The sequence below is a fragment of the Pelodiscus sinensis genome, chromosome 1, assembly GCF_049634645.1.
Source record: "Pelodiscus sinensis isolate JC-2024 chromosome 1, ASM4963464v1, whole genome shotgun sequence".
Classification (NCBI taxonomy): Eukaryota; Metazoa; Chordata; order Testudines; family Trionychidae; genus Pelodiscus; species Pelodiscus sinensis.
Window position 1 is genome coordinate 85,628,028 of NC_134711.1, and position 27,180 is coordinate 85,655,207.

Sequence of the window (27,180 nt, forward strand, 5' to 3'; positions counted from 1 at the left end):
ACCCACTGTGGAGCACCCCCAGGTATCCAAGAAGATGCTCATGATATCATCTACATGTTTGTTAGTCTTTAAGGTGCTACTAGACTATTTGTTCTTTATGCATTAGTGGTGTAACTTACGGTACACAGAACATACTGTTTGAAGATCACTGAGAGTCTCTTGTGGAAGCAGGCACTAGGGCAGATGAAGTTTGGGATATAGGCTTCCTTTTATAGTCTCTGTTCATTCTCCTGCTGTACTCCTGTCTCCCTTGTGGCAGTTAGAAGCAGATCATTTATTGGGCCTGGGGGTGTGTAATGCTTCCTGACAGTGTATTGTATATGCAGCTCCAGGGAAGTAAGGGTGGCCTCACAGTCTTTTAAGCTATGCAGCTTCGACTCTTTCTGCTCCAAGAAGAACGATTTGCCTTTGAATGGAAGATCCAGGTTCATCTGCTGAACTTTACAGGGCCACCCCAAAGACTGAAGCCATGAGCTTAACCTCATGATCACAGCTGAAACCATGGAACAAGCTGCAGAATCTGCCCGGAGCTATGCATTAGCCACTGATTTCTCCTCCTCGAGTAGGACTGAGAACTTATCCCTGAACTTCACTGGCCAAAGCGTCCTGAATATCACTATTGCCCTCCAGAGTTGAAATCATACCAGCCCAGGAACAACTGATGTTTAGCGATCCTAAGCTGAAAGCTGCCTATTGAGTGACCTTTTTGCCAAAAAGATTGAGGTTTTTGGCATCTTCATCCTGAGGTGCCAACCCCTGTTGACTTCTGTCTCTTCTTTCATTTGTTGCTGAAATAACCAGCGAGCCCAGTGGGAGACAGGTATACAAAAATTCATGCCTTCTAAGAGATATAAAGTACTTCTCATGCAGGAGTCTGTCATAGAGCTTTTAAAGACTCCAGGATGGTATCATTCAATAGCAGGGCTACCTGCAATGACCCTGAGGCTGCTAAAATATCCAGTAGGGCATGAAAGAATTCAGAGATCTCCTCCACCTGAATAGCCACGTTTGGGCTGCCCTCCTGAGGTGCATCCTATAATAGTTATGGGAAGGCACTATAGCTCTAGTTACACTGTAGTGGCATTTGCCATTGTACTGGTGGCCAGGCTGTTGACAGCCTACCCTGGGTCATGTCAGCTGTAGGGTATTGCCAACCAGAGCTGTGTCTGCTCCCGCTTGAGGTGGAGAACTCCTCTTTGGGACTGGAGTCCGAGGAGCCACTTCTCTGCAACCATGGTGGAATGACATTGACTGATGTCAAAGCATGGTGCTGGGAGAGAGAAGAGTGGTGCTATGCCAATAAGTCTGGCTTGCCCTTTGATGGCACCTGCCTCAGTGTCGCAGTGGTCTTCCTTTCCAGTGCTACTGTTCTCAATTCCCAATGGCTGGGGATGGCAGCACCAAGAGGGACACAACTCCATTGCTCTCTAGTGAAGATGATAGTATCAGGGCTGTCGAATCCTGGGAGAGCCCAATGTTTCCGTATCAACAGTGCTCTTCCCTGGGCTGGAATCAACAGTACCACAAGCCCTGCTGGAATCTCTGAGTGGCCTGGCATGGGTTGCATTCTATTGGCGTCTCTATGGCCCATAGACCTTGGGTTTGGAGAACACTCCTGGTCAATCTTTCTCTGATTCTTTCTCAGCTGTGGAAATGGAGAGTGGTGCTTAGGATCCCATGCTGTAGTAGACTTTGTTGGCAGCAGGGATGCATGTCAGTGTTGGGAACCCCGGGTCATAGGTGCAGAGTAATTATTCATTACTAGACAGATGGAATGGCGCTTCTCACAAAAGTCAAAGTGCTCAGTGCCAAGTCTCATTACTTGGCTCTGAAGGGGGACAGAACACTGCCTGTATGAGGAGGAACTCATGTCTATGTCTCTGTACTTTTTTGTTCTGGGTTTGAAGCCTCTGCAGACCCTACAATACTCCTGCATGTGGGCCTACCCTAGACACTTCAGACAGCTGGTGTGTGGTCATTAATTGGCATGGGTTTATGGCATGACACCCATGGTTCAAGAACCACGAGGACTGAGGCACCTCCTGGTGCCAGGGAAAGGCTTTGTTACTGACTATACTTCCAACTAGCTAATTAACTAACTAAAACTAAACTTTCAAATGCTTACTAAAATTTGAGCTATATCACATCCACAGTTTCTCCCCACCCACAAAGCTTGTTACACTGTCAAAAAAGGATCCTGGGCTGGTTTGACATGATTTGTTCTTGCCAAATCCATTTGACTGCTATTTTTCACTTTCTTTTCTTTCTAAAATTGTATCGATTGTTTGATTATTTGCACCATTATCTTTCTGGGTACCAAAGTTAAGTTGTCTGATCTATAAATCCTTGGGTTGTCCTTATTCTCCTTTTCATGAGTATTGTATTTGCCCTTTTCAAGACTTTTGGGATCTCCCATCCTCCACAGGTTCTCACAGATAATAGCTAATGGCTCAAAAATCTCTTCAGCCAATTCCTTAAGTATTCTACGATGTATCTGATGAGACCCTGCTGACTTGAAGACATCTAACCTGTACAAATAATTTTTACCTTGTTCTTTTCCCATTTTAGTCTCAGATCCTATCCCATTTACACTGATAGTTGTCCAATCACTGCTAACTTTTGTTTAAAAAAGTGACACAAAAAGACATTTAACACTTCAGCCATTGCTGCATTTTTTTTGTCTTTCCCTCCAAACTCAGTAATAAGTCTACCCTGTCCTCATGTTTCCTTTTGCTTCTCATATATTTGTAAAAAGTTTTCTTATTGTCCTTTATGTCCCTAGCTAGTTTAAACATTTTTCCTTGACCATTTAATTTTGTCTCTACGTGTTTGTATTATTTTTATAGTTATCCTTTATATTTTGACTTAGTTTTCACTTTTGTATGACTCTTTTTTTGAGTTTCAAATCATTAAAGATCTCCTGTTTACGTCAGAATGGTCACTCACTATACTTCCTATCTTTCTTGCGCTTTGGGATAGTTTACTTTTGTGTCTTTAATAACATCTCTCCAAAAATTGCCAATTCTCCTGAACTCTCTTTTCCCTTTGCCTTGCTTCCCACAGGATCTTAATTAATAATTCTGGGTTTGCTAGCATCTGCCTTCTTGAAGTCCACTGTATTTATTCTGCTGTCTTCCTTCCTACCATTTCTTAGATTCAAGAGCTCTTTTGATGATCACTTTCATCTAAGCTGCTACCACCGTCAACTTCTCAACCAATTCTTCCATGTTTGTCTGAGTCAAACCTAGAATTGCCTCTCCTCTAGTCACTTTATCTACTTTCTGTAATAAAAAGCTGAATCTGATGCATTCCAGTTATGCACACTATAATCCTAGACCTGCTTATTCTTTTAAACAGTAAAAATATTTCTTTGTAATCAGAAGAGCCAGAAATTGTTTTTCTTTCGAAATGAAAACTAAACTCTGAAGAACTTAGTACAGAAGATTATGACGCATTTAGAAACATAGAATCATAGGGCTGGAAGAGACCTTAGGAGGTCATCGAGTCCAGCCCCCCGCTCAAAGCAGTTGCAAAAGATTATGAGAAGACCTCAATTTTGTTTACTGTTCTGTATTACAGATCTGTTCTGCTCATGGAAATACAGTACAGCTCAGAAACGTGGTAGACCAACACAGTCCATTTACTGTACTCCACCCACTAATAGGGAAGTGATTCCAAAGGCATACTTGATTAACTAGCATTATATGATACGCATTCACCTCCTGTTTAGCTTAAGCACATAAAACTTGTTCTTTCAGTGGAACAATTTCTTTTGCTACACTCAATAAAGAGTTTAAAGCATCTGAGAGAAGTTTATATTGTACCTGAGTATCTGGTTTTAGGCAGTGTGTAGCTGTATCATTGGAGTCTGAGCTGTCAGAAGCTTGCGTACTGTGAAAAAATTGAACATTGTTCTGGTTTATTTCCTAATTTTTGGACTGGAAATATATTTTTGAGTTGTTCCATGTAAGAAGCCATTGCTGTGCCCTGCACCCTCCTACACACAGTAGCCCAACTGGAAATGCTGTATAGATTCTGGTTTTCACACTTCCCTCATCTAAAGAACATAATTCCAGTGTATTGGCTGCAAGGTTTGAAGTTAAGCAATGTAACAGCAGGGACCTTGATCATGAAAGTTATGGGGTTTCTAAAGAACCTTGGTTCTTCAGTACAATCTGATGTGTGCAGATGACATTTCCTATTACTGACAAGCTATACTATAATTTTATGTTGCATTTTCACTCTATTTTATGTCTTTTCATCTAATAACATTTCATCTTATTTTCTTTTTATTAGTTCTCTCACAAGCTGCACTGTATTGCAGTCATTAATACTGTTTGTATTAAAAACAAAACTTCATCTCTTCATTTGCTTATTATTCACCAAGGGTATGTCTACACTACCCCGCTAGTTCGAACTAGCGGGGGTAATGTAGTCATCCTCAGTTGCAAATGAAGCCCGGGATTTGAATTTCCCGGGTTTCATTTGCATGAAGCTGGCCGGCGCCATTTTTAAATGCCGGCTAGTTCGAACCCCGTGACGCACGGCTACACGCGGCATGGAGTAGCTAGTTCGGATTAGGAAGCGAGAAGTACAGCTAGGCGAGAAGCCTAATCCGAACTTGCTACTCCGTGCCGCGTGTAGCCACGCGGCACGGGGTTCAAACTAGCCGGCATTTAAAAAATAGCGCCGGCCGGCTTCATGCAAATGAAGCTCGGGAAATTCAAATCCCGGGCTTCATTTGCAACTGCGGATGACTACATTACCCCCGCTAGTTCGAACTAGCGGGGTAGTGTAGACATACCCCAAGAGAAGTGAAGACTTTAGCTTTGGGGCAACTGCATCTTAGTAATTCATAATGGAAACAGTATTTTGAATAGGCATTTTGAAAATAATGTACTCAAAGGGCTAAGAGATATTTAATTTCCTGTATTAATTAGAAGCATCAAGATTTTGAAAAAGTTATAAAAGATTACTCCTTGCAAAATGAGTTTGGAGATCTACGAACTGATTTCATTAATCACTTGAAAACTTGTCAGTTTCAGCAGTGAGGTCAAAGGCTGATTAGGCCTTGGAGACTTAATTCTCCATTGACATGTAGGGGTGGATAAGTCAGAGGAGAAGCACGCTGCCTCACCACAACAGGGCCGGAACTGTGTAGCTGGGGTCAGAGCTGTGCGGCCACAGCCAGAGCTCTCTTGCTGCTGCCTGGATTGGAGTTGCACGGCTGCTGCCAGCCTCCTGATACTGCCTAGCTGCTGGGGCAAGATCTCTTCACTGCAGCACCCCCCCACCTCCTCCGACAGGGCTCCCAGATGAGTTGCTGACACCACCAGCTACACTCCTGACTCACAGCCCATCATCCCTATACCTGGACTCTGTGGGCCAGAATCATCTATGGTCCTCCTTGCTGTGTTCCTAGCACAACCAAACCCTGACCTTGCTTTAAGTTAGGGTAAGAGGAAGCGTCTTACCAAATTTGGTGGCACTAGTTCTTATCATTTAGGAGTTCTTGCACAAACCAGACAGACTTTTCATTTCTAATTATTATATACACACACTATTATAATACCTATTGCAGTTCTCTTTACCAAAGTGTATAATGAGATAAGATAAATCTCAATAGTTTAATAATTTGATTTACCTGGACTCTTTGTCTAACATGGCACCTGTGACAGAAGCATCTGAGTCATAATTAAGATTCTCTGAGTTTGTCTTAGCTTGCTGTTTCACCATTTCCTCTAATTCTTTCAGACACAGATAATACTAGGGAAGATCATACACTTAGTTAATAATGAAGTCCACTGCCTTATTAAAAGTCATTTATCAAAACCAATATAGTGTATGTTATTACAGTGAAAGTTTTGTTTTGGCACTCATGGAATGAAGGTTGCTGGTTAACTGAATATGACAGACAATAAAGCTTACTGTCCCCTACCAGCATAATCAGTTCCCGATAGCTTGATGCAGGAAAAGGAGGCACCTGCTGGTGACATAAGCCATCACTGCCAACTGTCAGAAGCCCATAATAGCTGGCTGGAGAGGCAGGAATCAGGTGCACGCGCCTGAAGACACGACAATATTATGGCTGAGGGCAATGCTGATTAACAAAGTTTTCTGGTTAACAGAGTGCTAGCTAACCAATTTTTCACTGTATTACCTTTAAAGAGGACTACATTTCAATCACAGAAATATTTTTATTTCAAGAGTTCTAAGAAGGGCTTTCCTTACCTTACTTTTGTCTGGATCACAGTAATCCAAGAGGGCATCACAGAAATGGTATCCTATTGACTCTAGGTCTTCTGTGTTGAAGTGAGTGCCCCGTCTATTCCCTGAAACATCAACAGGGATACTCACAAATGAAAACCTAACTGTCCTGCTCACCCCTTGCAGTGATATTTTCAGCATGGTGGTTGAAAGGAAATTCAAATTTCTTTAGTTCAAACCTGGAAAAATCTAATTTCTAGTTGCTGCCACACAATTTTATAATATAGCTCCCAGAAAGTCATCCTACATAAAGTGATTGCTGAAGGCTTTGGTTATCCAAGGCATCTTGGAACAGTATTCTACAATCTCAATATAATAGTTCAAATGATATGATTATGACATTTTCTTATTTTTCTTGTGCTCCAATCTGACTGAAGCTAGAGTATGAACAAAACCTCTTGGAATGCATCAGTTGATTCTCATGCCTTTGATCAAATAAGAAAGTTAGTGCTTCTTAGAGGTCAGAGCTTCCTTTCTTCCTTTCAGGAGTGACTCACAGTAATTTTCCACACTGACAGTCAATAAAAACAAATGATCTTAAATAAAGGAGGGTATGTCTACACTACCCCCCTAGTTCGAACTAGGGGGGTAATGTATGCATACCGAACTTGCTAATGAAGCCCGGGATTTGAATTTCCCGGGCTTCATTAGCATAAAGCCGGCGCCGCCATTTTTAAAAGCCGGCTAGTGCGAACCCCGTGCCGCGTGTAGCCGCGCGGCACGGGGTTCGCACTAGCCAGCTTTTAAAAATGACAGCGCCGGCTTTATGCTAATGAAGCCCGGGAAATTCAAATCCCGGGCTTCATTAGCAAGTTCGGTATGCATACATTACCCCCCTAGTTCGAACTAGGGGGGTAGTGTAGACATACCCGGACAATTTATTTAGCACAAAAAACAGAAAACAGAAAGAAAAATCATGCAACTACAAATTAAACTGAATACACTTACTCATTCTACAAATGCACAAAAACCTAGTCAGACAGACTAAAGTGTTGGGATAATAGTCAGTGAATAATTTCTATATCAAAGCTCTGACATTCTGGACTTGGCAAAACTATGTGTCTAGTTAGCACCCTAACTTGGTCTGTGTGGGATTTCCTCCTTTTTATCAGAGGGGTAGCCGTGTTAGTCTGAATCTGCAAAAGTGGCAAGGAGTCCTGTGGCACCTTATAGACTAACTACAGTGTAGGAGCATAAGCTTTCGTGGGCAAAGACCCATTTCGTGACATGCATCTGATGAAGTGGGTCTTTGCCCACGAAAGCTTATGCTCCTACACTGCAGTTAGTCTATAAGGGTATGTCTACACTACAAAGTTAGTTCGAACTAACGGACGTTAGTTCGAACTAACTTTCATAGGCGCTACACTAGCGCTCCGTTAGTTCGAACTTAATTCGAACTAACGGAGCGCTTAGTTCGAACTAGGTAATCCTCATTCCACGAGGATTAAGCCTAGTTCGAACTTACTAGTTTGAATTAAGGGCTGTGTAGACCCTTAATTCGAACTAGTGGGAGGCTAGCCCTCCCCAGCTTTCCGTGGTGGCCACTCTGGCCAACACCAGGGAAACTCGTCTGCCCCCCTCCCGGCCCCGGCCCCCTTAAAGGGGCACGGGCTGGCTACGGTGCCTGTGCCAGGTGCAAGCCTGCCAGCACCCAGCCAGCAGACCCTGCACCTGGCACGGCTCGAGCCACCCACCCGATGCCCACCAGCCCTCCCCCTCTTCCCGGGACCAGGCTGGCGGCTCCCAGGATCCGCCAGCTTGCCCGGGACCGCAAGAGGTGGGCACCCGCCTGGGCTAGTGCGGACATTGTGGACCTTGTCCACGATCTCCGCACTAGGCACAGGAAAGTGGCCAGCTAGGGCAGGAGAGCTGCCAGCCTGGCCACCCAGGAGCAGGTGTGCATGAAAATCAAGGGGGTCCACTGAGACCCCCGACCCTGAGCCCTGAGCTTACAATGGCCATACTGGGTCAGACCAAAGGTCCATCTAGCCCAGTAGCCTGTCTGCCGACAGCGGCCAACCCTAGGGACCCTGGGGGGGATGGACCGAAGACAGTGACCAAGCCATTTGTCTCATGCCATCCCTCTCCAGCCTTCCACAAACGTTGGGCAGGGACACCACTCCTACCCCCTGGCTAATAGCACTCCATGGACCCAACCTCCATGACTTGATCTCACGTCCCTTTAATCTCTGTTCTAGTTGTAGCCTTCACAGCCTCCTGCAGCAAGGAGTTCCACAGGTTGACTCTTTGCTTTGTGAAGAACAACTTTCTGTGACTAGTTTGAAGCCTGCTACCTATTCCTTTCCTTTGGTGTCCTCTAGTCCTTCTTTATGGGAACTAATGAAGAACTTTTCTGGATGCACCCTCTCCACCCAACTCCTGCTTTTAGAGACCTCTATCCTGTCCCCCCTCCGTCTCCTCTTTTCTAAGCTGAAAAGTCCCAGTTTCTTTAGCCTCTCTTCATATGGGACCTGTTCCCAACCCCTGATCATTGTAGTTGCCCTCCCCTGTCCCACCCTCTCTTTTCCCCTCTCCCACCTCCTTTTCCCAGTCTCCCCCAGTTTTGTTCAATAAAGACAGATTCCATTTTTGAACACAATTGTCCTTTATTTTGTATATCAAGAAAAGGGGCTAGGGAAGGGTAAGTGGAAGGAGGTGAGGGAGGAATGGGGCATGATCCCCTGATGGGGAGGACTGGGCTGGCTCTGCGGGCTTCTGGGTGTGGAAGCTCTCCTGCAGCCCCCCAATTGCCCCCTTTCCCCAGATGGCAGCCTGCGGCAAGTACAGCCAGGCTGATGGCCGAGTGGTGTGATGTGCCCAGTGTGGGTATTCCGGGCACTCCAAGCCAGGACTGCTTTGCAAACGGGGCACCCCTGAGAACTGTCTGTCCGGGATGGGGGTCGGGACCCTTTAAGCGCAGCCCTCGGCTAGCCTGAGACAGCAGCTCCACGCTCTAAGTCCTCCTCTGATGCCCTGCCGGCACTGCTTCCGGCCATCCTTAAGCCCGGTTCAGGGTCTACTTAATGTGGACATGCTAGTTCGAATTAGCAAAACGCTAATTCGAACTAGTTTTTAGTTCTAGACGCGTTAGTTCGAATTAGCTTAGTTCGAATTAACTAATTTGAACTAAATTAGTTCAAATTAGCGCTGTAGTGTAGACGTACCCTAAGGTGCCACAGGACTCCTTGCCTCCTTTCTATGGGAAAGCAAACACCCTCCTTCTTTGTAGCCACTATGGCGTTTTCTACAGTAAGAAAAACTGGACCTGTGCTTCTCCACTGGTGCAACACTGATGGAAGTTCTTCTTCAGACAGGTAAAAATGTTTCAGACTTGTCCACATTAAAGATTCTCTATTTTTGCGACTGATGGAGCATCAACAACAGAAAATTCTAAATCCATGTGTTGCCAGTGTAGACAGTGTCCCTGGTCTGGGTGTTTTGGAGGAATGGAGTTTTATATGACATTATTCTGAAGTGAACAAAACTAGCTTGGGTCTAATGACATTTTTCTTCACCTTTCACCATGTACCATCAATAAGCAATATCTACTCTCATTTGTACAATTGTTTCTGGTATATCTATTTCTATCAATTCGATTTAATTTGGTAGGCAGGCCCACTAATTTATCATGTATTAGTTTCCAGTACATCAGTAATAAGTATGGCCTAAAAGTTAACTTACGCATACTTTGTGTTAAAAATGCTCACCCCCACTTCACTCAATTTGTTGTTTATCTCTGTAACACAGGATTCTTTGAGCATAGTAGCTAAAATCATCACAGATCCCTATTGCATCTGTAAAAACAAACACTCAAAACCAGATTTTGTTTGACATCCTACAATCTCCCCAGAGTAAAAAGGCCTTACCTAATTTAGATCCACAAAAAGTAGCTTCCAAAGTATAGCTGTTGCGGATGCCCATCTTCCACATCACTACGCGACCTGTCCCTTCTTTGCTTTTTTGTACTTTGAAATTGCAGTCTGGGAATGAAAACTTAAAAGAAAGATGTAGAGTCAGCTCCCTGTCTTGTAAGGAACATCTATCCCCTAGGTTAGTGATGAAGACAATACAATTTCATCGTAACGTCACTGGTGTGTAAAACTTTCAAACTTCCCATTTAGGAAAATAGTTAAAGGTTAACTACATTCTTCTTTCACCCTGTGTAGAGCATAGGTATTGTGCCATACTTGGTATGTAATAATCTTTCAACATTTTGACACAACAGAGCAGTGTGTGGAATGAAAGTCCCGTTAATTGCAGAAGTTTGTTTTATTTTAACAAGGACTTGTTATCATTACACTCGTAACCTCATTTAATACAGTCCCAAAGGAGCCTTTTTCAATTGGTGAACTAGCATCAGGCTTCTGGGCCAACCCCCAAGCCATCCATTTCTGTTTTTAATACTAAAGTGTTGGAATATGCATGTTTAGTGAAAGTATGAATAACTCTTCTGTCATGGATATACCACATAGAACTCTGGATCACCTCATCACTGGTTTCTGAAGACAACAGAATTAAATTCAAATGCTATAATAATAAAAATGGTAGGATGAGAGTTTGTGTGTTATATTATTACCTGTATTTAATTTGATTGGCTTCGAGAATGGATCTGTTGTGTGTTTTAGACAATCAGAAGTATTTTTTAACAATAAAAGCACAATCATGTGATACCTAACATATTTATAAATAAGCTTGTTTCCAAATGACTGACATTTTAGCAAATCTCACTGGCTGACACAAATTTCATTTGGCATACTAAAGGACAATTTCATGTTAGTGACTTGCTTACTTTATTTGGGCAGTTCTTGCTCATCATGAGAGGAAAGATACGATGGCGCAAGCATGGCACCTCTGCTTGCTCCCCATTATCACAGCCATACATGAAGACATTCTCTTTTCCGCTATGACCATGAAGATCACAATACAGGAGAATGTCACGTTCCTCCATCACTCTGTGATAAGAGAAAAAACTCTATTTTACTATAAATGCTTTTTTTTTTTGCATCAATTAAGGCTGCTGGGTTGCAGCTATCTTCATAGGAATAAAGTTAAGCATGTGTTTAAATATTTAAGAATATGAGTAATCCCACTGATTTCAACAGGATGACTTGTGCTTAAAATTAAGATGCACCTGCATGCTTTGCTAAATCAATGCGAATAGCTCAGCACCTTGCAGGATCAAACCAAAAGAGTGTGCCATGGCTTAGTAACAAGATCCAAGGCTATGCATCAGAACTGTGCATCCATTTTATCAAAACAGTTATAATGAGTCAATCATTCTTCATAAATGAAAAAAGCTGGAGTCACTTTTTAAAAAAATGTGTATAACTGAACTGAATTCCTTTTTGGATCTCCTGTCCTTGATCTTCCCTTCTTCAACTATTATTACCTGGGTTTTCCCTTCCATTTCCATATTTATCTCCACAAATATATTCACTTTGCCAATTTCCCCTGAAGTCCAATCAATCCTCAGGTCTAGGAATGATCTTCAGCCACTTTAGGATATTACATTTTGTAGAACTATAAGACATTGCACCAAAATGCTACTTTTATGTTCCTTCTTGTGTCACAATCTTGGGACGTATAACAAACCACAAATATAAAGCACAGTACTATGCAGCAGATACTTCTTTTGCCCTCAATGGAGAAAGAGCTATCAATTTCAAGTACCATTTTTTGCTATATTGCAAGTTGTGGAATATGCTGTATTTTATCTATAATATTTTTAATTTTTTTGCAAAACTGAATGAGTTTGAAAAAAACCCCTGGGATTTAGCACATTTCCAAAAAGCCAGTTCCAACAGGATTTCATGGGGGAAATGTGATTCAATCAGAATCCTTCATGCTGGATCATTATTCTGTGTGGTAGTTAACAATTCATGATGGATCAAGAAGGAAAGGGGGAAAAAAGAAAGAATAGCCTTTTTAGTTGATAATGTGCTAAATGTGAGTCTGGATAATGGGGAATTTCAGCACATTTTTCTAATTACATTTATTTTTATATTGTCTATACCAGTTTCCTTTAAATTGGAAAACTGGGATGCAGGGTAAAGAGAGGGTTTTTCTGTTAAGAAAACTTTGCAAAAGACTAGCCTGCATCATCATTAAAACATCTTTCCTCTCTCAAATCTATACAAGTTATCTCCCATGGGAGAACAGTCTATTTTATTCTCCAGCAGGCTTCAAAGTTCTTTCCCAGAGTCAACAAAAACTCTTGAAAGGGTCAGTAGACAGGCCAAAAAGGAAATGAAAAGTAAAAGAATCACTGTTTGAACATCTTTGAATATTTTCCTAGTGGAAAGGTTAGACTGACGTTAGACAGAAGGATTCTTGCTTAAAGAATGGAGAGGCATAAAGGGAAAGTGCTTCTCAGCAAACGTGTACTGGAAAATCAAAACATACTGTAAATGACAATGTATGTTAAACGTTAGCTTTACCAGCACTGATAGAGTCCTTTCAAAGCTAAAGCCTTTAGAAGAACCCAGTTACATAAGCCAAATCTGAATGGCGACTCTGAGTATGAAATTACATGTACTGCATAAGGAAGTAAAGCATTATAAATTAAACACATTTACATATAAATATACAGTAGGGAGGTAAAATCCCAGTTAGTTAACTGGTTAAACACTAGGTTTAATAAGTTAACTGATTAAGCCAGGGTTCCAGTGGGGATTACCACTGCACCCCTAGCTGCATGGGGGTTGCTGCTGCCCAGCTGACCCCCCTTCTGGCCACGCAGGGGCTGCTGCTGCTGACCCCCATGTGGGGCTGGAGCAGCCGTCAGGCCTGCATACCTGTTAACTGGTACCTGGTAAGTATCGCAGGTGATGCTTACCAGATAGCCAGTTATCTGTTCACATCCCTAATATAAATTAAAGTGACAGAACTAGTGGTCAAATACAAGGTTGGGATTCACTCTGGACTTGGCCTACTTTATGGCTTTGTCCTGCACCAATGTAGTTGGCAGACATTTTGCCACTGATTACAGTGGGAGCAGAATTGGGAACTTAAGTTGTAAATCTTGATAGTGGGCAGTGAGAAGAAGGACTATGACAAAAATCCCCTTCTGTTCTGTCCTTTGCTGTCCAAGCTATCTTTTCTATTTCCGGTATTAAAGCTATTTTACAGGGTGCCATACAACACAAGAAAAGCACTGTAAACTGCAATGAAAACTCAAGCCTCTTAGAATTTAAACAAATAATACAAACCAAATGGAATAAATATGAGATTAGATAAAATACATATGAGGCCAATATACTGCAAACAGTGATTACAGGCAGTCCCCGGGTTACGTACAAGATAGGGACTGTAGGTTTGTTCTTAAGTTGAATCTGTATGTAAGTCGGAACTGGCATCCAGATTCAGCCGCTGCTGAAACTGACCGCCAGTTCTGACTTACATACAGAATCAACTTAAGAACCCCAAGTGTCCCCAAGTCAGCTGCTGCTGAAACTGATCAGCAGCTGATTCCAGGAAGGCCGGGGCAGAGCAACTCTGCCTCGGGCTTCCTGTAGTTAGCGCTGGTCAGTTTAAGCAGCGGCTAAAGCAGGACACCTGGGGCAGAGCAGCTGGGGTGCTACTGGGTTGCTCCAGTAGCGCCGCTCCTCGGCACTACTGGACCAACCCAGCAGCACCCCATCTGCTCTGCCCCAGGCGTCCTGATTCAGCCGCTGCTGAAACTGACCAGCAGCAGCTGAATCAGGACCAGAGCAGCTGGGGTGCTGCTGGGTTGGACCAGTAGCGCCCAGAGCGGCGCTGCAGGACCAACCGGCAGCACCCCAGCTGCTCTGCCACAGGCGTCCGGAGAAAAGCCTAATCTGCTGGGGGGGGGGGGCCTACTAGCTGCGCCCCCCCCCCCACCCCAGCAGACCAGGAAGACACAGGCGGCGGACCGAGACGCACCGCGGTCCCGCCGCCTGGGTCCTCCGCGGCTTTGCTCCCAGTCTCCCTGGTCTGCTGGAGACCAGCAGACCAGGGAGACGGGGAGCAAAGCCTCTGAGGACGCCGGCAGCGGGACAGCCGCGGGGCATCTGGGCTATCCCGCTGCCGGCTTCCCCCGCGGCTTTGCAAAGCCTCGGGGAAGCCGGCAGCGGAGCAGTCCAGGAGCGTCTGGGCTGCCTCGCTGCCCGAGCCCCCCCCGCAGCTTTGCAAAGCCGCGGGGAAGCCGGCAGCGGAGCAGTCCAGGCGCGCCTGGGCTGCCTCGCTGCCCGAGCCCCCCCGCAGCTTTGCTCTGTGTCTTCCTGGTCTGCAGACCAGGGAGACGCAGAGAAAGCCCCAGAGTACATGGGCGGCCTGACCGCGAGGTCCTGCAGTCCGTGTACTCTGGGGCAGCCCCATTTGTAACTGCGGATCCGACATAAGTCGGATCCGTGTAAGTTGGGGACTGCCTGTATACTAAATAACAGACACTAAGAATAGAAAGGATTTTTGTTAAAGAATAGGAGAGATGATGTTACCTTCTGATCATGTTCCGAGTGTACCAAACAGAAGGAAAAGATTCCTTCAGGTCTGATGTGTAATTACGATTTAAGTCCTGACCTGCTAAGGAGCAGCGATAATTTCCCACGATCACACCATCTGGGTTCAACATTGGTACTACTTTGAAGACAAAAGTGTCCCGAAGCAACCGAGCATCACGTGTGTTGCCCAGAATGTAATCCAGAAAGCCCTTCATTATCCATGAGCTGTTTGTTTCTCCTGGGTGTACCCTCGCAGTCAAAATCACAGCTGCCTTACGCTTTGTCTCCTTGCCACTTTCAGAGGGACTAGTGATGGTTAAAACATACACTATGTTTCTTGCTAGGGAATGGCACAGGATGCGGATCTTGCAAAACTTTGACCTTACTGGATCTCTAGAGATGGCTGCCAGGTACTCCTGAAGGTTGGAATAGGTATAAGGATAGCAATGGGCAAAGTAGCAGGTGTCTTGATCATATGGAAACTGGAATGTCCAAGTGAGTGAAAAATACTGATGTCCATCTTGGCCAAGGTTGTTTTTGTAATACTTGATTTCATCTCCTGTCCTTTGCCAGCCAACTCGATGGAACTTTGCATCCACTTCTGAGTACAAGAGTGGACGCATACCATTGTTGTAGAGGCTGGTGGGCTTGGTAAAATTGACAATGGTGAAACGATAAGGCATTCCTGCTTGAGTGTTGGTTACTTGAAAGTAGTACCATTGGGTATGTCTATTTGTGTAGAGATCAGTGCGCAGAGTCAGCTGGTACTCGAATTCACTACTGGTGTTTAGAAAGAAGACAAGCGTTTTTAGCACTGGTTACCACAGAAAAGTATTAGAGATTCATATCATGTTGGTGACTATAGATGGGGAAGGAATTCCTTCAACATCATGATAAAGTACTGTATAATAACCTACATGCAAGTTGGAGGTGATTTCCACTTTCACATAAACAATCAAAGTATAGGTTGCTCCTAGGGACAGGATGGAAAGCTTCCATAATATAGCCACCACATTCTTTTAGTGCTTATTTAAAATAATTAAAATGTGTGACAGAATCAAGGCTCATTTAAAAAAAAAAATCTAGTGAATTTTCTTGCACTAAACTAAATAAAACATTGTCAACTCTTAAAAAAAAGTGAGGGTATGCATGTGACTTTGTGCATGTAGGGTGAAATTAGTTGTGCAGAGGGCATATATCACCATTTTGAGGCTTCATCATGACACTAGTGGTACACAGTCCTTGCCCTTTGTACAGAAGTGAATTTCACACGTAGAGAATATTTAATGCCATGGAATGGTTATGAGATTGTTCCATTTGAAGTCCACATGAAAATATTCTAAGGGCTTATTCTATTAGTGTAACTATGGATGTAGGCCCCAGTACCACCCAAGATCCTTACAAAGGTGTATTTAACTGAAACTGGTGTCTATGCTACCTCATCAAAGAAGAAAAGATTATAAACCTACACTTTGACCACCTTTTGCAGATTCCCACTCTCAAAACGTGCTTCAAAGATTAAAGTGTTGCCCCACTCTTGAGGGATGATCTGCTTAGAGGGATAGCTACCCCCTACTCGAGAATACACAAAACAGGGTTCCTTGTTACCTGCAGTGAAAGGAGCAGAACATACATATTACTCAATTGTGAGTAAGTTTCAGCAATGCCTAAACCTTTTACAGGAACTACAAATCTGATTTTCAGGGCATATCTAAGGGAAATTTTCAAAGGAGTTGTGCAATGTTTTAGACACTTCTATTTCTTCCCAATGATTTTCAATCTGCTCAAGAGATAAATGACTGTTATGCTTTGAAAACTTATATAGCTAGTATTTGTAGCTGTTATTGTAAATCTCCTTTTTATTTATAAATAGTCTCTGCATTAAATTTATCTTGTTTACAAATGACAAGCTTAAAACATTAACCCACCAGTTCCTGAACTGTAGGGACCCATGGGAGAATTTACTGTTCACATAGTTTTTATTTGCTTCCTTTATTGCAGCTGCTAAATCATATTTAAAAAAAAACATTTTTTCTGATATTATTCAGTATGTATGCAATTGCTGTAGTTGACAAAGGGATGTTATACAATCATGAACTAGAAAGGAGATGGCCTATGCTATAAGGGATGATGTCTATGAGACAACTTCTCTATTAAGTTAGGATCTATGCTATACTATTTTAACACCCTGCATTAACTCATCTCACTACTTATTCTTTGGTTATCCTCCTAAAACCTATTGTGCACTGTTTGTGGCAAAATAATAGTTACCATATCCAGCCAAGAGGTGGCTGGGTATATTTCAGTCCTAAAATCCTGATTCAACAAAGTTCTTAAACATGTGCTTAATGGCCATTGACCTTTATGGATAACACATGCTGAAGTGCTCTGAACTGGAGCCCAAATTAAATGATTCCTATACAGCGGAGGAAGAAGGGGGACCCTCAGTTCTGGGGGTTGGATGCAGTCCTTGGCTTGCCTGGATCCAGTCCCCCAAAGCTCAGGGTCTCCCCCTGCCATTATACTGTGGGGCTAGAGCACACAAAATCTCACTTCTGTTCGGCTCCCAACTGATTTTTCTGTGGGTCAGTGGACTCTGACCCAAAAGAGGTTGCCCACCCCTGCTAAACAGTATAAAGCACTGTACAGGCAGTCCCCGGGTTACATGGATCCGACTTACATCGGATCCCTACTTACAAACGGAGTGAGGCAACCCCGCACTAGCTGCTTCCCCCCAGCAGACCATGGAGACGCGAAGCTAGCGCCCCCCTCACCCCTCACAGCAGACCAGAGAGACGCAGAGCGGCTTTTCTCAGCAGACACCTCAGCTTGAGAGTAAAGGACTGAAGGAAGTGAGGTGTGGGAGAATAAAACTGAGCTCTGGAGAAATGTTTGGCTAGAGTTTCCCCTATAATATGTACCAGTTCCGACTTACATACAAATTCAACTTAAGAACAAACCTACAGTCCCTATCTTGTACGTAACCCGGGGACTGCCTGTATACTGTTTACAAATGACAAGCTTGATTTCCCTTGATGGAAAGCACTACACACACTAAAAGTTTTATTCCATCTACCTCCTTCTTTTATTATTATTGAAAGCTATGCACCAAAATCCATTAATCATGAAAAGGCCTTATATTTAAATATGGTCTGTCAACCCAAACCACACTGCAGACACGTACTGATATACAAAATATATAAACAATATCACTTCATTCACAACTCTGACCAGACCAAAAAGCAGAAAACATTGAATAGCATATAGAACATTAGGTCAGTGGGGTGGGAAATAATAAATGCAATTTCCAAACTGTATGTGGAATTTTAGTTAAGCAGAATGTAATTATCCAAGGGGTATCTGGCCAGGACAGCGGGGTTAAAATCCCATATCTCGTGAAAAGTGCCATGGGTTTTTAAGATCTTAATTCCCAGGACCAATAACACTCTTTGTAACATGTTTGTATGTGACAATAAAAAATTCAAAGGTAAAAGATTATAATTGGTTGAGATCCTGGTTTCAGGTACTTTCAGCATCAGAGTTCCCCTAATACTATGATCTGGACACATGGCCAAGAAACACTGGAGATATTCCACAGAGATTTCAACAACCTACACCCCACCATCAACCTCAGCCTGGACCATTCTACACGAGAGATCCACTTCCTGGACACCACCGTACAAATCAACAATGGAAAATTAGACACCACTCTCTACAGAAAACCCACCGACTCATACAGTTACCTACATGCATCCAGCTCCCATCCAGAACACACCACACGATCCATCGTCTATAGCCAAGCCCTTCGATACAACCGCATCTGCTCTAACCCCACTGACAGAGACCAGAAGCTTCAGGATCTCTACCAAGCATTTATAAATCTCAACTACCCACCCAGAGAAACAAAAAAGCAAATTGAAAGAGCCAGACGAATACCTAGAAACCATCTACTTCAAGACAGATCCAAGAAAACCAACAATAGAACACCACTTGTCATCACCTACAACCCCCAACTTAAACCTGTCCAACACATTATCAATAAACTACAGCCTATATTGGAACAGGATACCATACTCAAAGAGGCTCTGGGAGACAGACCCATAGTCTCCTATAGACAACCACCTAACCTCAAGATGATTCTTACAAACCACCACAGGACATACCACACTAATACCAACCCTGGTACCTTCCCTTGCAACAAACCCCGTTGCCAGCTTTGTCCACATATTCATTCTGCTGATACCATTATTGGACCTAACCAAGTGAGTTATAAGATCAAGAACACATATTCCTGCGCATCCAGAAATATAATCTACGCTATCATGTGCCGAAAGTGTCCGTCTGCTATGTACATTGGACAAACATCTCAGACACTTCGCCAAAGGATTAATGCCCACAAAACAGATATCAGACAAGATCACAAAGAGAAAACAGTTTCTTGCCACTTTAAGCAGAAAGGACACTCTCTAAATGACTTAGCCACCTGCATTCTGCTACAAAGACCTTTTACATCTGCACTTGAAAGGGAATCCTCTGAACTGTCATTCATGTTAAAATTCGACACTTGCCAACAAGGACTTAACAAGTCTTTGAACTTTCTCACCCATTACCAAGACAGTTTCCCCAATTATCACCTGTAATACCATTAACTCACAAACATCCCACTCTCCCTACCTTTAATATCAGCAATTCACAGACACTTACCTTCCTTCCTCCCCCTTCCCACCCCCCCGCATCCCCCTTCTGTTCTGCAATGTGATTTGTCCTTTTCATATTTGTTCATTTTTTTTAATTGTATCCTTTGGTATATATGGTTGTGACTACTTTCTTCCACTATTTGATCTGAGGAAGTGGGTCTGGCCCACGAAAGCTCATCATCTAATAAGCCATCTTGTTAGTCTTTAAAGTGCTACATTGTCCTGCATTTTGCTTCAACTACCCCAGACTAACACGGCTACATTTCTATCCCTAATACTATTGTGGCTGAGAAGAGAGTCAGAAAACAGAAAACCCCAAAATGAATCTAAACTACCACAGTCAGCAGCAATTAGCTATCTATAGTTAAGTAATCACTCCATTTAACTTAAGCGAGTTGACAAGGCCATCATAGTATAAAGTCATAAGTTGCAAACAAGATACCGAAAGTCTCCTGCCAACACGTATCTCCAGTTTTATCCTTGCAATTGTAGAAGAAAATAAATGTCGAACTTTCACACTCTTTTTGCTCAAATATTATGAAAACACAGCAGTGACTCTGGCCCCAGCCAAAGTCACAGGAGGTAACAGAAGACAAAAGTAGGCACACAACTCCAGCTTCAGCCAAAGGTGTAAGGGGGATAAAGGGATACACAGCCCCGAATTAAGCCACAGGTTGGAAGAGAACAGTCATGGATCTTTCTGCAGCTCTGAGGGCGGTGCATAGCCTCAGCTCTAGCTAAAATCATGGCAAAGCCCTTCACTGCTGACACCAGAATCCAAAGTCATGCAAGTCTAGTAAAGTCACTGTCAAGGCTGACCCTACTCTGGCATTCCGAGTGCAGAAGGCTGGGTTCTCAAAGACTTTAAAATATACCTTGCCCTTACAGATACTGGTTACAAAAACTTCCCCCAGAATCACAATACATAGATTTTGTGGGCTTGCTGCCACCCTCAAGTGATTTTATCCCTAAAACCGGGGGTGAACACTTGAACCCACACCCAGGGGTATCCCAAGTTCTTTTTCCCTAAAAGAGCTTGAAAAAAAAAAGAGAAAAACAAGCTGCAGTTTCTGAGTGTGTTTAGACTACACCTCTCTGTCGACAGAGAGATGTAGATTAGGCACATCGAAATTGCTAATGAAGCAGGGATTTAAATATCCCACACTTCATTAGCATAAACATGGCCACTGCTTTTTTACGAAACGGAGCTTTTTCGAAAAAAAACTAACAACCCGGCAGACTAGACGCGTATCTGTTGAAAATAAACCCTTTTTGGACAGATCCTGTATTCCTCAAAAATTGAGGTTTACAGGATCTGTTGAAAAAGGGTTTATTTTAGACAGATCTGTGTCTAGACTGCCCTATTTTGGTTTTTTTTTTTTCAAAAAAGCTCCGTTTAGAAAAAAGTGGCAGCCATGTTTATACTAATGAAGCACGAGATATTTAAATCTCTGCTTTATTAGCAATTTCTAATGTTTGATTTACATCCCTCTGTCGACAGAGGGATGCAGTCTAGACGTAGCCTCTTGTAGCTGACCTCTCAGTCTGAGGCATGCAGACACACATAGACAGACCTCCTATATCTTCCAGGACATAAGAATCAAATCATCACCTTAAAAAAAGTGATTTTTATTACAAAACAAAAGATAAACTTGATAAAGAATACTTGGTTACTAGATGCTACAGAGAAACTAAGAAAAACAAATTAAAAACACAGAGAAAATCTCTGGGAGCAATGCTTAGGTGGTAAATAGGGAGGGAAGGCATAGATTCACTTAGAACAGTTCAAACCAAACCACAAAATAAAGAAAATACCCTGATTGCAACTAGATTCTCTCTTTCCCTTTACTTACTCCCAAATCTTTTCTTGGTTCAGTCCACTTCCATGCTCCAAATTCCTTTGAGGCATGATAGTCCTACCTGGATGTAAATCATTCTGTCTCTCTCAACTCCTGGTTTAACTCTCCCACACAAAGGCTACATCTAAACTACACCCCTTTGTTGGCAGAGGGATGTAAATGAAGCACTTTGAAAGGGCAAATGAAGCAGGGATTTAAATATCCCATGCTTCATTTGCATAATCACGTCATGGCGCTGTTTCTAACAAGTGCCATTTTGAAACTGAAACCACAGTTTAGACGCGGTTTTTTTTCGACAATGGGGCACCTTTTTGAAAAATCCTGTTGAAAAGGTGACCAGTAGTATAAAAAAAAAAGCATCTAAACTGTGGTTTCAGTTTCGAACTGGCGCTTGTTCGAGAGAGCGCCATGATGTGATTATGCAAATGAAGCGTGAGATTTTTAAATCCCTGCTTCATCTGCACTTTCAAAGTGCTTCATTTACATCCCTCTGCCGACAGAGGGGTGCAGTTTAGACATAGCCAAAAAAAGTAGGCAAATATCAGCACCAAATGCCCATTGGTTCTTCTGGCTACCTGAGTTTAACTCCTTTGTCACCTGTGGTGGTGAGCATGCCTCCTGTCCATTACAGTCACAGAATCCGTGCATTCCCTGACCTCTGTGACTAAATTGCATCCCTCTTAACATAAGCAGAGCCTATGGAGAAGACAGAGCTCTAATTTATTTCTGTATATTCAGAAACAGGAGCTTATGCAAAACTCATGAAAATCATGGGAGAGACTCCTATTGACTTCAACTGGCTATGAATCAGGCCCATAAAAAAATAAAAGAAACCTAGTCAATGAAAGTGTGTGCCAAAATTATATGCACTTTGTAATAACATTTCATAATGTGCTCCCACCTTCATCTGCTAAATAAACCACTGTGCCCTCTCTGGAGTCTTGGTACAGTGGCTCAAGCTCCAGACCTGTTGGTTGGTACAGTGGCTCAGGCTTACGGGGGATCCAGTCTGAAAAAGAAGAGAAAGAATGCGCTACAGATTACAGAGGGCATGGGCGTCTGGTAGCCTAAGCGGGAGAAGGCTTTGCCTTTCCAAACTGCCAGGTATGGTCTGCCCACACTCTATTCCAGAACGCCTGCTTTAGGAGTTCTGTGGGTGGAGTGTTGCTGCCTCCAGCGCCCGCCCTCCCCATGCTCTGGGGCTGGGGCTCTGCGGTGCGACCTCCTTTGTCCTTTGGTGCTCCGGGGCTGGAGAAGGTGGGTCATGAAGAACACTCTCCTCCCTCCCACAAAGCTCTGGAGCTGGGAAGGCTGGGGCCATGACGTGTGCCCTTCTCCCTCCCCCAGTACTCCAGGGCTGGAGAGGCTGGGGCGAGTGCGTGTGGTTGGGAAGGTGTGTGTGCGGCGCACTATCCTGCCTCCCCGTGAAGGGCAAGGAAGAGCAAAGCCTCAGCAGAAGGGGCAGGGCTGGAGGTGGGGTTGGAGGTTTGCCTTCACCAGCCCTCCCTTCACCAACTGCCCATGACAGGGGGTGTCCATAACTAATGAAGGCTCTGAAAACTGTTTTTTGAATCTTCTCCTGCTTGTCTGGTAGCAACTTCAAAATTGTTTGTAGTAGGAAGAAGTGAATCAGGCCTTTTGGAAGATCTGAGTTTGTAGGTTTACACTAGTGTTCCCTGTAAGTTAAGTGCTTGGGTGGCCACCCAGCAAAGATTCAGGTGTCACCCAGCTGATTAACGGCATGCTCACAGCAGCCCACAGATGGTAGCATGTGTTTCTACTAGGGATGTAAAATCCCGTTTATCTGGCTAATTGGTTAAACATATTATTTAACAAGTTAACCAAATAAAGGTGGGACAAGTGGAGCTGGAATGCCCCTTCCCCTGCTGTAGGCAGGGGCTGCATTGGCTGGGATGCTGGAGTAGCCACATCATAGGGTGGGGCTGCACTGGAGCAGCCTGTGTCCATGGTGGATCCCTCATGAAACTGGAGCAGCCCCCTGCTCAGGGCAAGTGGGGAACTGTTCCAGCCCCACTGGTTAACTGGTTAAACCTTCACATCCTTAGTTGCTACTGGAGGTGCACATTCTTCAGCACACATAACACAATTTATTCTGCACATGGATGGAAAAAAGTAGAGGGAATATTGGTTTATCAGCTCATTCTTTACCTGGATAATATGCCTTTACCAACATCACCTTAGTGGATGTCATGTTTTGGGGGAATTTAGATCAGTAAAAGGTTGTGTAACTTCCTAACTGGAACTAGAGATGCGTTAAATGCTCTGCTGTTGCAACTGAGACCCCAGACACCAATAGCCAGCAGATAAGCATGCAGTATCATAAGTGTCTGTGGGCTGGGCAGCTCTGGTTCAGCACTCTGACCTCAGTAGCTGGCCTACAAAGCAACAGTTTGTCTTCACCAGCCTTGATTACTACTTACAGAGTGATAGCAATACACTCCCAGTTCCAAATTTCTCCCAAATCATCAGCTCATACGTATTCATTTGCCCAAGGCAGATTGTGATTATGCACTGCTTGTCAACCTAATTTTAAGAACATAATTCTAGCACATATTCATAACTCTTTTTAAATACCTTGTAAATACGTCACAAAAATATGAATGATGAATGAGTTATTTGTTTTCCAATGAGACTTTACAAGAAGTGGAAACTTGGACAGATGACTAGAGAGGAGTATAAATATATTGCTCAAGAATGCAGGGGAGTAATCAGGAAGGCGAAAGCACAACTGGTATTGCAGCTAGCAAGGGATATGAAGGATAACAAGCAAGATTTCTACAGGCATGTTAGCAATAAGAGGGTGATCAGAGAGGGTGTGGGACCCATACTGGATGAGAGAAGTAACTTAGTGATAGATGATGTGGGAAAAGCTGAAGTACTCAATGCTTTTTTTTACCTCTGTCTTCACAAACAACGTCAGCTCCCAGACTACCACACTAGGCAATGCAGTATGGGAAGGAGGTGGGCAGCCCTCAGTGGAGAAAGAACGTGTTAAGAACTATTTAGAAAAGCTAGACACACACAAATCCATGGGTCCAGATTTAATACATCCGAGAGTACTGAGGGAGTTGGCAGCTGTCAATGCAGAGCCTTTGGCCATTATCTTTGAAAACTCATGGAGATTGGGAGAGGTCCCAGATGACTGGAAAAAGGCAAATATAGAGCCCATCTTTAAAAAAGGAAGAAGGACAACCCACAGAACTACAGACCGGTCAGCCTTACCTCAGTCCCCTGAAAAACCAAGGAATCCATTTTGAAGCACTTGGAAGAGGGGAAAGTGATCAGAATAGTCAACATGGATTCACCAAGGGCAAGTCTTGCCTAATCAACCTGATTAGCTTCTATGATGAGGTAAGTAGGTGTGTGGATATGGAGAAATCAGTGGATGTGATATACCTTGACTTTAGCAAAGCTTTTGATATTCTTGCCAGCAAGTTAAGGAAATATGGATTGTATAAATGGACTGTAAGGTGGATAGATTGTCGGGCTCAATGGGTAGTAATCAACAGCTCAATGTCTGGCTGATGGTCAGTTTCAAGATGTGCCCCAAGGATAGGTTCAAGGGCCGGTTTTGTTCAACATCTTTATTAATGATCTGGATGAGGGGATGGATTGCACCTTCAGCAAGTTTGCTGATGACACTAACCTAGGGGGAGACGTAGATATGTTGGAGGGCAGGAATAGCGTTCAGAGTGACCTAGACAAATTGGAGGATTGGGCCAAAAGAAATCTGACGAAGTTCAACAAGGACAAGTACAGAGTCCTGCACTTGGGACGGAAGAATTCCAAGCATTGCTACAGGCTGGGGACTGAATGGCTAAGTAGCAATTCATCAGAAAAGGACCTGGGGATTACAGTGGATGAGAAGCTGGATATGAGTCAACAGTGTGCCCTTGTAGCCAAGAAGGCTAATGGCATATTAGGGTGCATTAGGAGGAGCAGGAGTGGCCTGAGGCTGGCTGCGGCAGCTGGCACCCCAGGCGGAACGCGCGATCAGCGCCCCCGCCTGCAGGGCCGTCAATGGACTGACGTCATCAGCGGGCACCCCTGGCACCCCATGACATCATCATTGGGTGCCCTGGGCGGCGACGCCCTAGGCAGTGGCCAAGTCTGCCTATAGCCACGGGCCGCCCCTGAGGAGAAGCATTGCCAGCAGATCTAGAGAAGTTATTATTCCCCTTTATTTGGCACTGGTGAGGCCACATCTGGAGTATTGCATCCAATTCTGGGCTCCTCACTACAGAAAGGATGTGGATGCATTGGAGCAGGTCCAGCGGAGGGCAACCAATATGATTAAGGGGCTGGAGCTGGAGCACATAACCTACAAGAAGAGGCTGAGGGATCTGAGCGTACTTAGTTGGCAGAAGAGAAGAGTGAGGGGGGATTTGATAGCAGCCTTCAACTTCCTAAATGGAGGTTCCAAAAAGGGTGGAGAGAGTCTGTTCTCAGTAGTGACAGATGGCAGAACAAGGAGCAGTGGTTACAGTGGGGGAGGTCTAGGTTGGATATTAGGAAAAACCATTTCACTAGGAGGATGGTGTAGTACTGGAAGGGGTTACCTAGGGAGGTGGTGCAATCTCCATCCCTAGAGGTTTTTAAGTCTCGTCTTGACAAAGCCCTGGCTGGGATGATTTAGTTGGGGTTGGTCCTGCTTTGGGCAGGGGGCTGGACTCAATGTCTTCCTGAGGTCTCTTCCAGCCCTAGGATTCTATGACCCTTTTAGATTCTGACAAGAGTATGTTAGGTATAGCTTATGTCATGTTTGACAAAAGATGCTGATGCAAAGAACAAACCACAAATGGCATCTGTGTCACAGTGAGTTATTTTTTTTAAAGATGAGTGGACAGGGAAAGAGGAGTGTCAAGGCTTTTTCCCCACTCTCGCACAATAAATGCATAAGTGGGGTCCCGCAAAAGTACTCCAAAACCTTATATTTCCAGGCTTTGGTATAAAACTTACCCCCAAAATCTTTAAAACCTAGATTTTGGGATAAAAATCCACCACCACCACCGAAGTAATAATTAGAAACCAGGGAAGAGATCACTTGCGAAATCTCAGCCCTAAAGTAAAAACCAGGACACAAAAATTAACTAATACCAGGTTAATTAAAAAAAAAAGAAGAGAGAGAGAACTTTTATTATCACCACAGTGCTTCTTTTATAAGCATAGTGACTAAATGGAAAAGTCACCAATTAATAAACTCACGGGGAATTTCACCATGGGCCAAAACTTAGTTACAAAAGAGAGAAAAACCCATTTTTATACGCACAGACATCAGATTCCCACTCCCAAACCATAAAACAATAAAACCGAATGGATTTATCTAAACTTTACCCCACGTACAGATAGTGAAGAGTCTTTTCTTGGAGACAGACATGATGTCTGTCCCCCTCAGTAGCTGGAGAGAAAACTGCCCAGAGACAAAGAAGGGAAAACCCCAAAATTCCTTTGTCCCGGTTTGAAAATCCTACCTGCATTTATATTGGCTGCTGGCTACCTGGTTAGGTAAGGGACATAGTTAACATCTTAGTCCCCAGGATTCTAGCTAACCCTCATGGTCATGACAAGGAGTAAGAAACGTAAGTGTGGGAGCTCTACTGGCCATAATTGCTGTCTGACCAAAACCAACAGGAAAGTGACTATTGTAACTCAAAGGACCGGAGTACTGCAGAAAGAGAAATGGAAATTCAATTTATCCCAGAGAAACATACAACTTATTAGAAGTATGGAGAAATATTTACATGATGACCATTTGCTAGGATTATTTAACTTGTAAAGAAAAAGTCAGCAAGACTTTACTGGAGTACAGGCAGTCCCCGGGTTACATACAAGATAGGGACTGTAGGTTAGTTCTTAAGTTGAATCTGTATGTAAGTC

The 27,180-nt window shown here is 43.6% G+C and overlaps 1 protein-coding gene across 3 annotated transcripts in view; it reads right to left on the reverse strand.

Moving 5' to 3' along the window:
- AGBL3 (AGBL carboxypeptidase 3) overlaps nt 1–27,180 on the reverse strand; it is a 68,616-nt gene that overhangs the window by 22,526 nt on the left and 18,910 nt on the right. For all 3 annotated transcript variants that reach the window (XM_006125919.4, XM_075934340.1, XM_075934333.1), the window contains 8 exons: nt 22,184–22,291; nt 16,196–16,334; nt 14,724–15,506; nt 11,057–11,219; nt 10,134–10,260; nt 6,232–6,332; nt 5,645–5,766; nt 3,825–3,891 (listed from right to left, as the gene is read on the reverse strand). In XM_006125919.4, the coding sequence (XP_006125981.4) occupies nt 3,825–3,891; nt 5,645–5,766; nt 6,232–6,332; nt 10,134–10,260; nt 11,057–11,219; nt 14,724–15,506; nt 16,196–16,334; nt 22,184–22,291 (1,610 nt within the window). The remainder of the gene's footprint in view (nt 1–3,824; nt 3,892–5,644; nt 5,767–6,231; nt 6,333–10,133; nt 10,261–11,056; nt 11,220–14,723; nt 15,507–16,195; nt 16,335–22,183; nt 22,292–27,180) is intronic.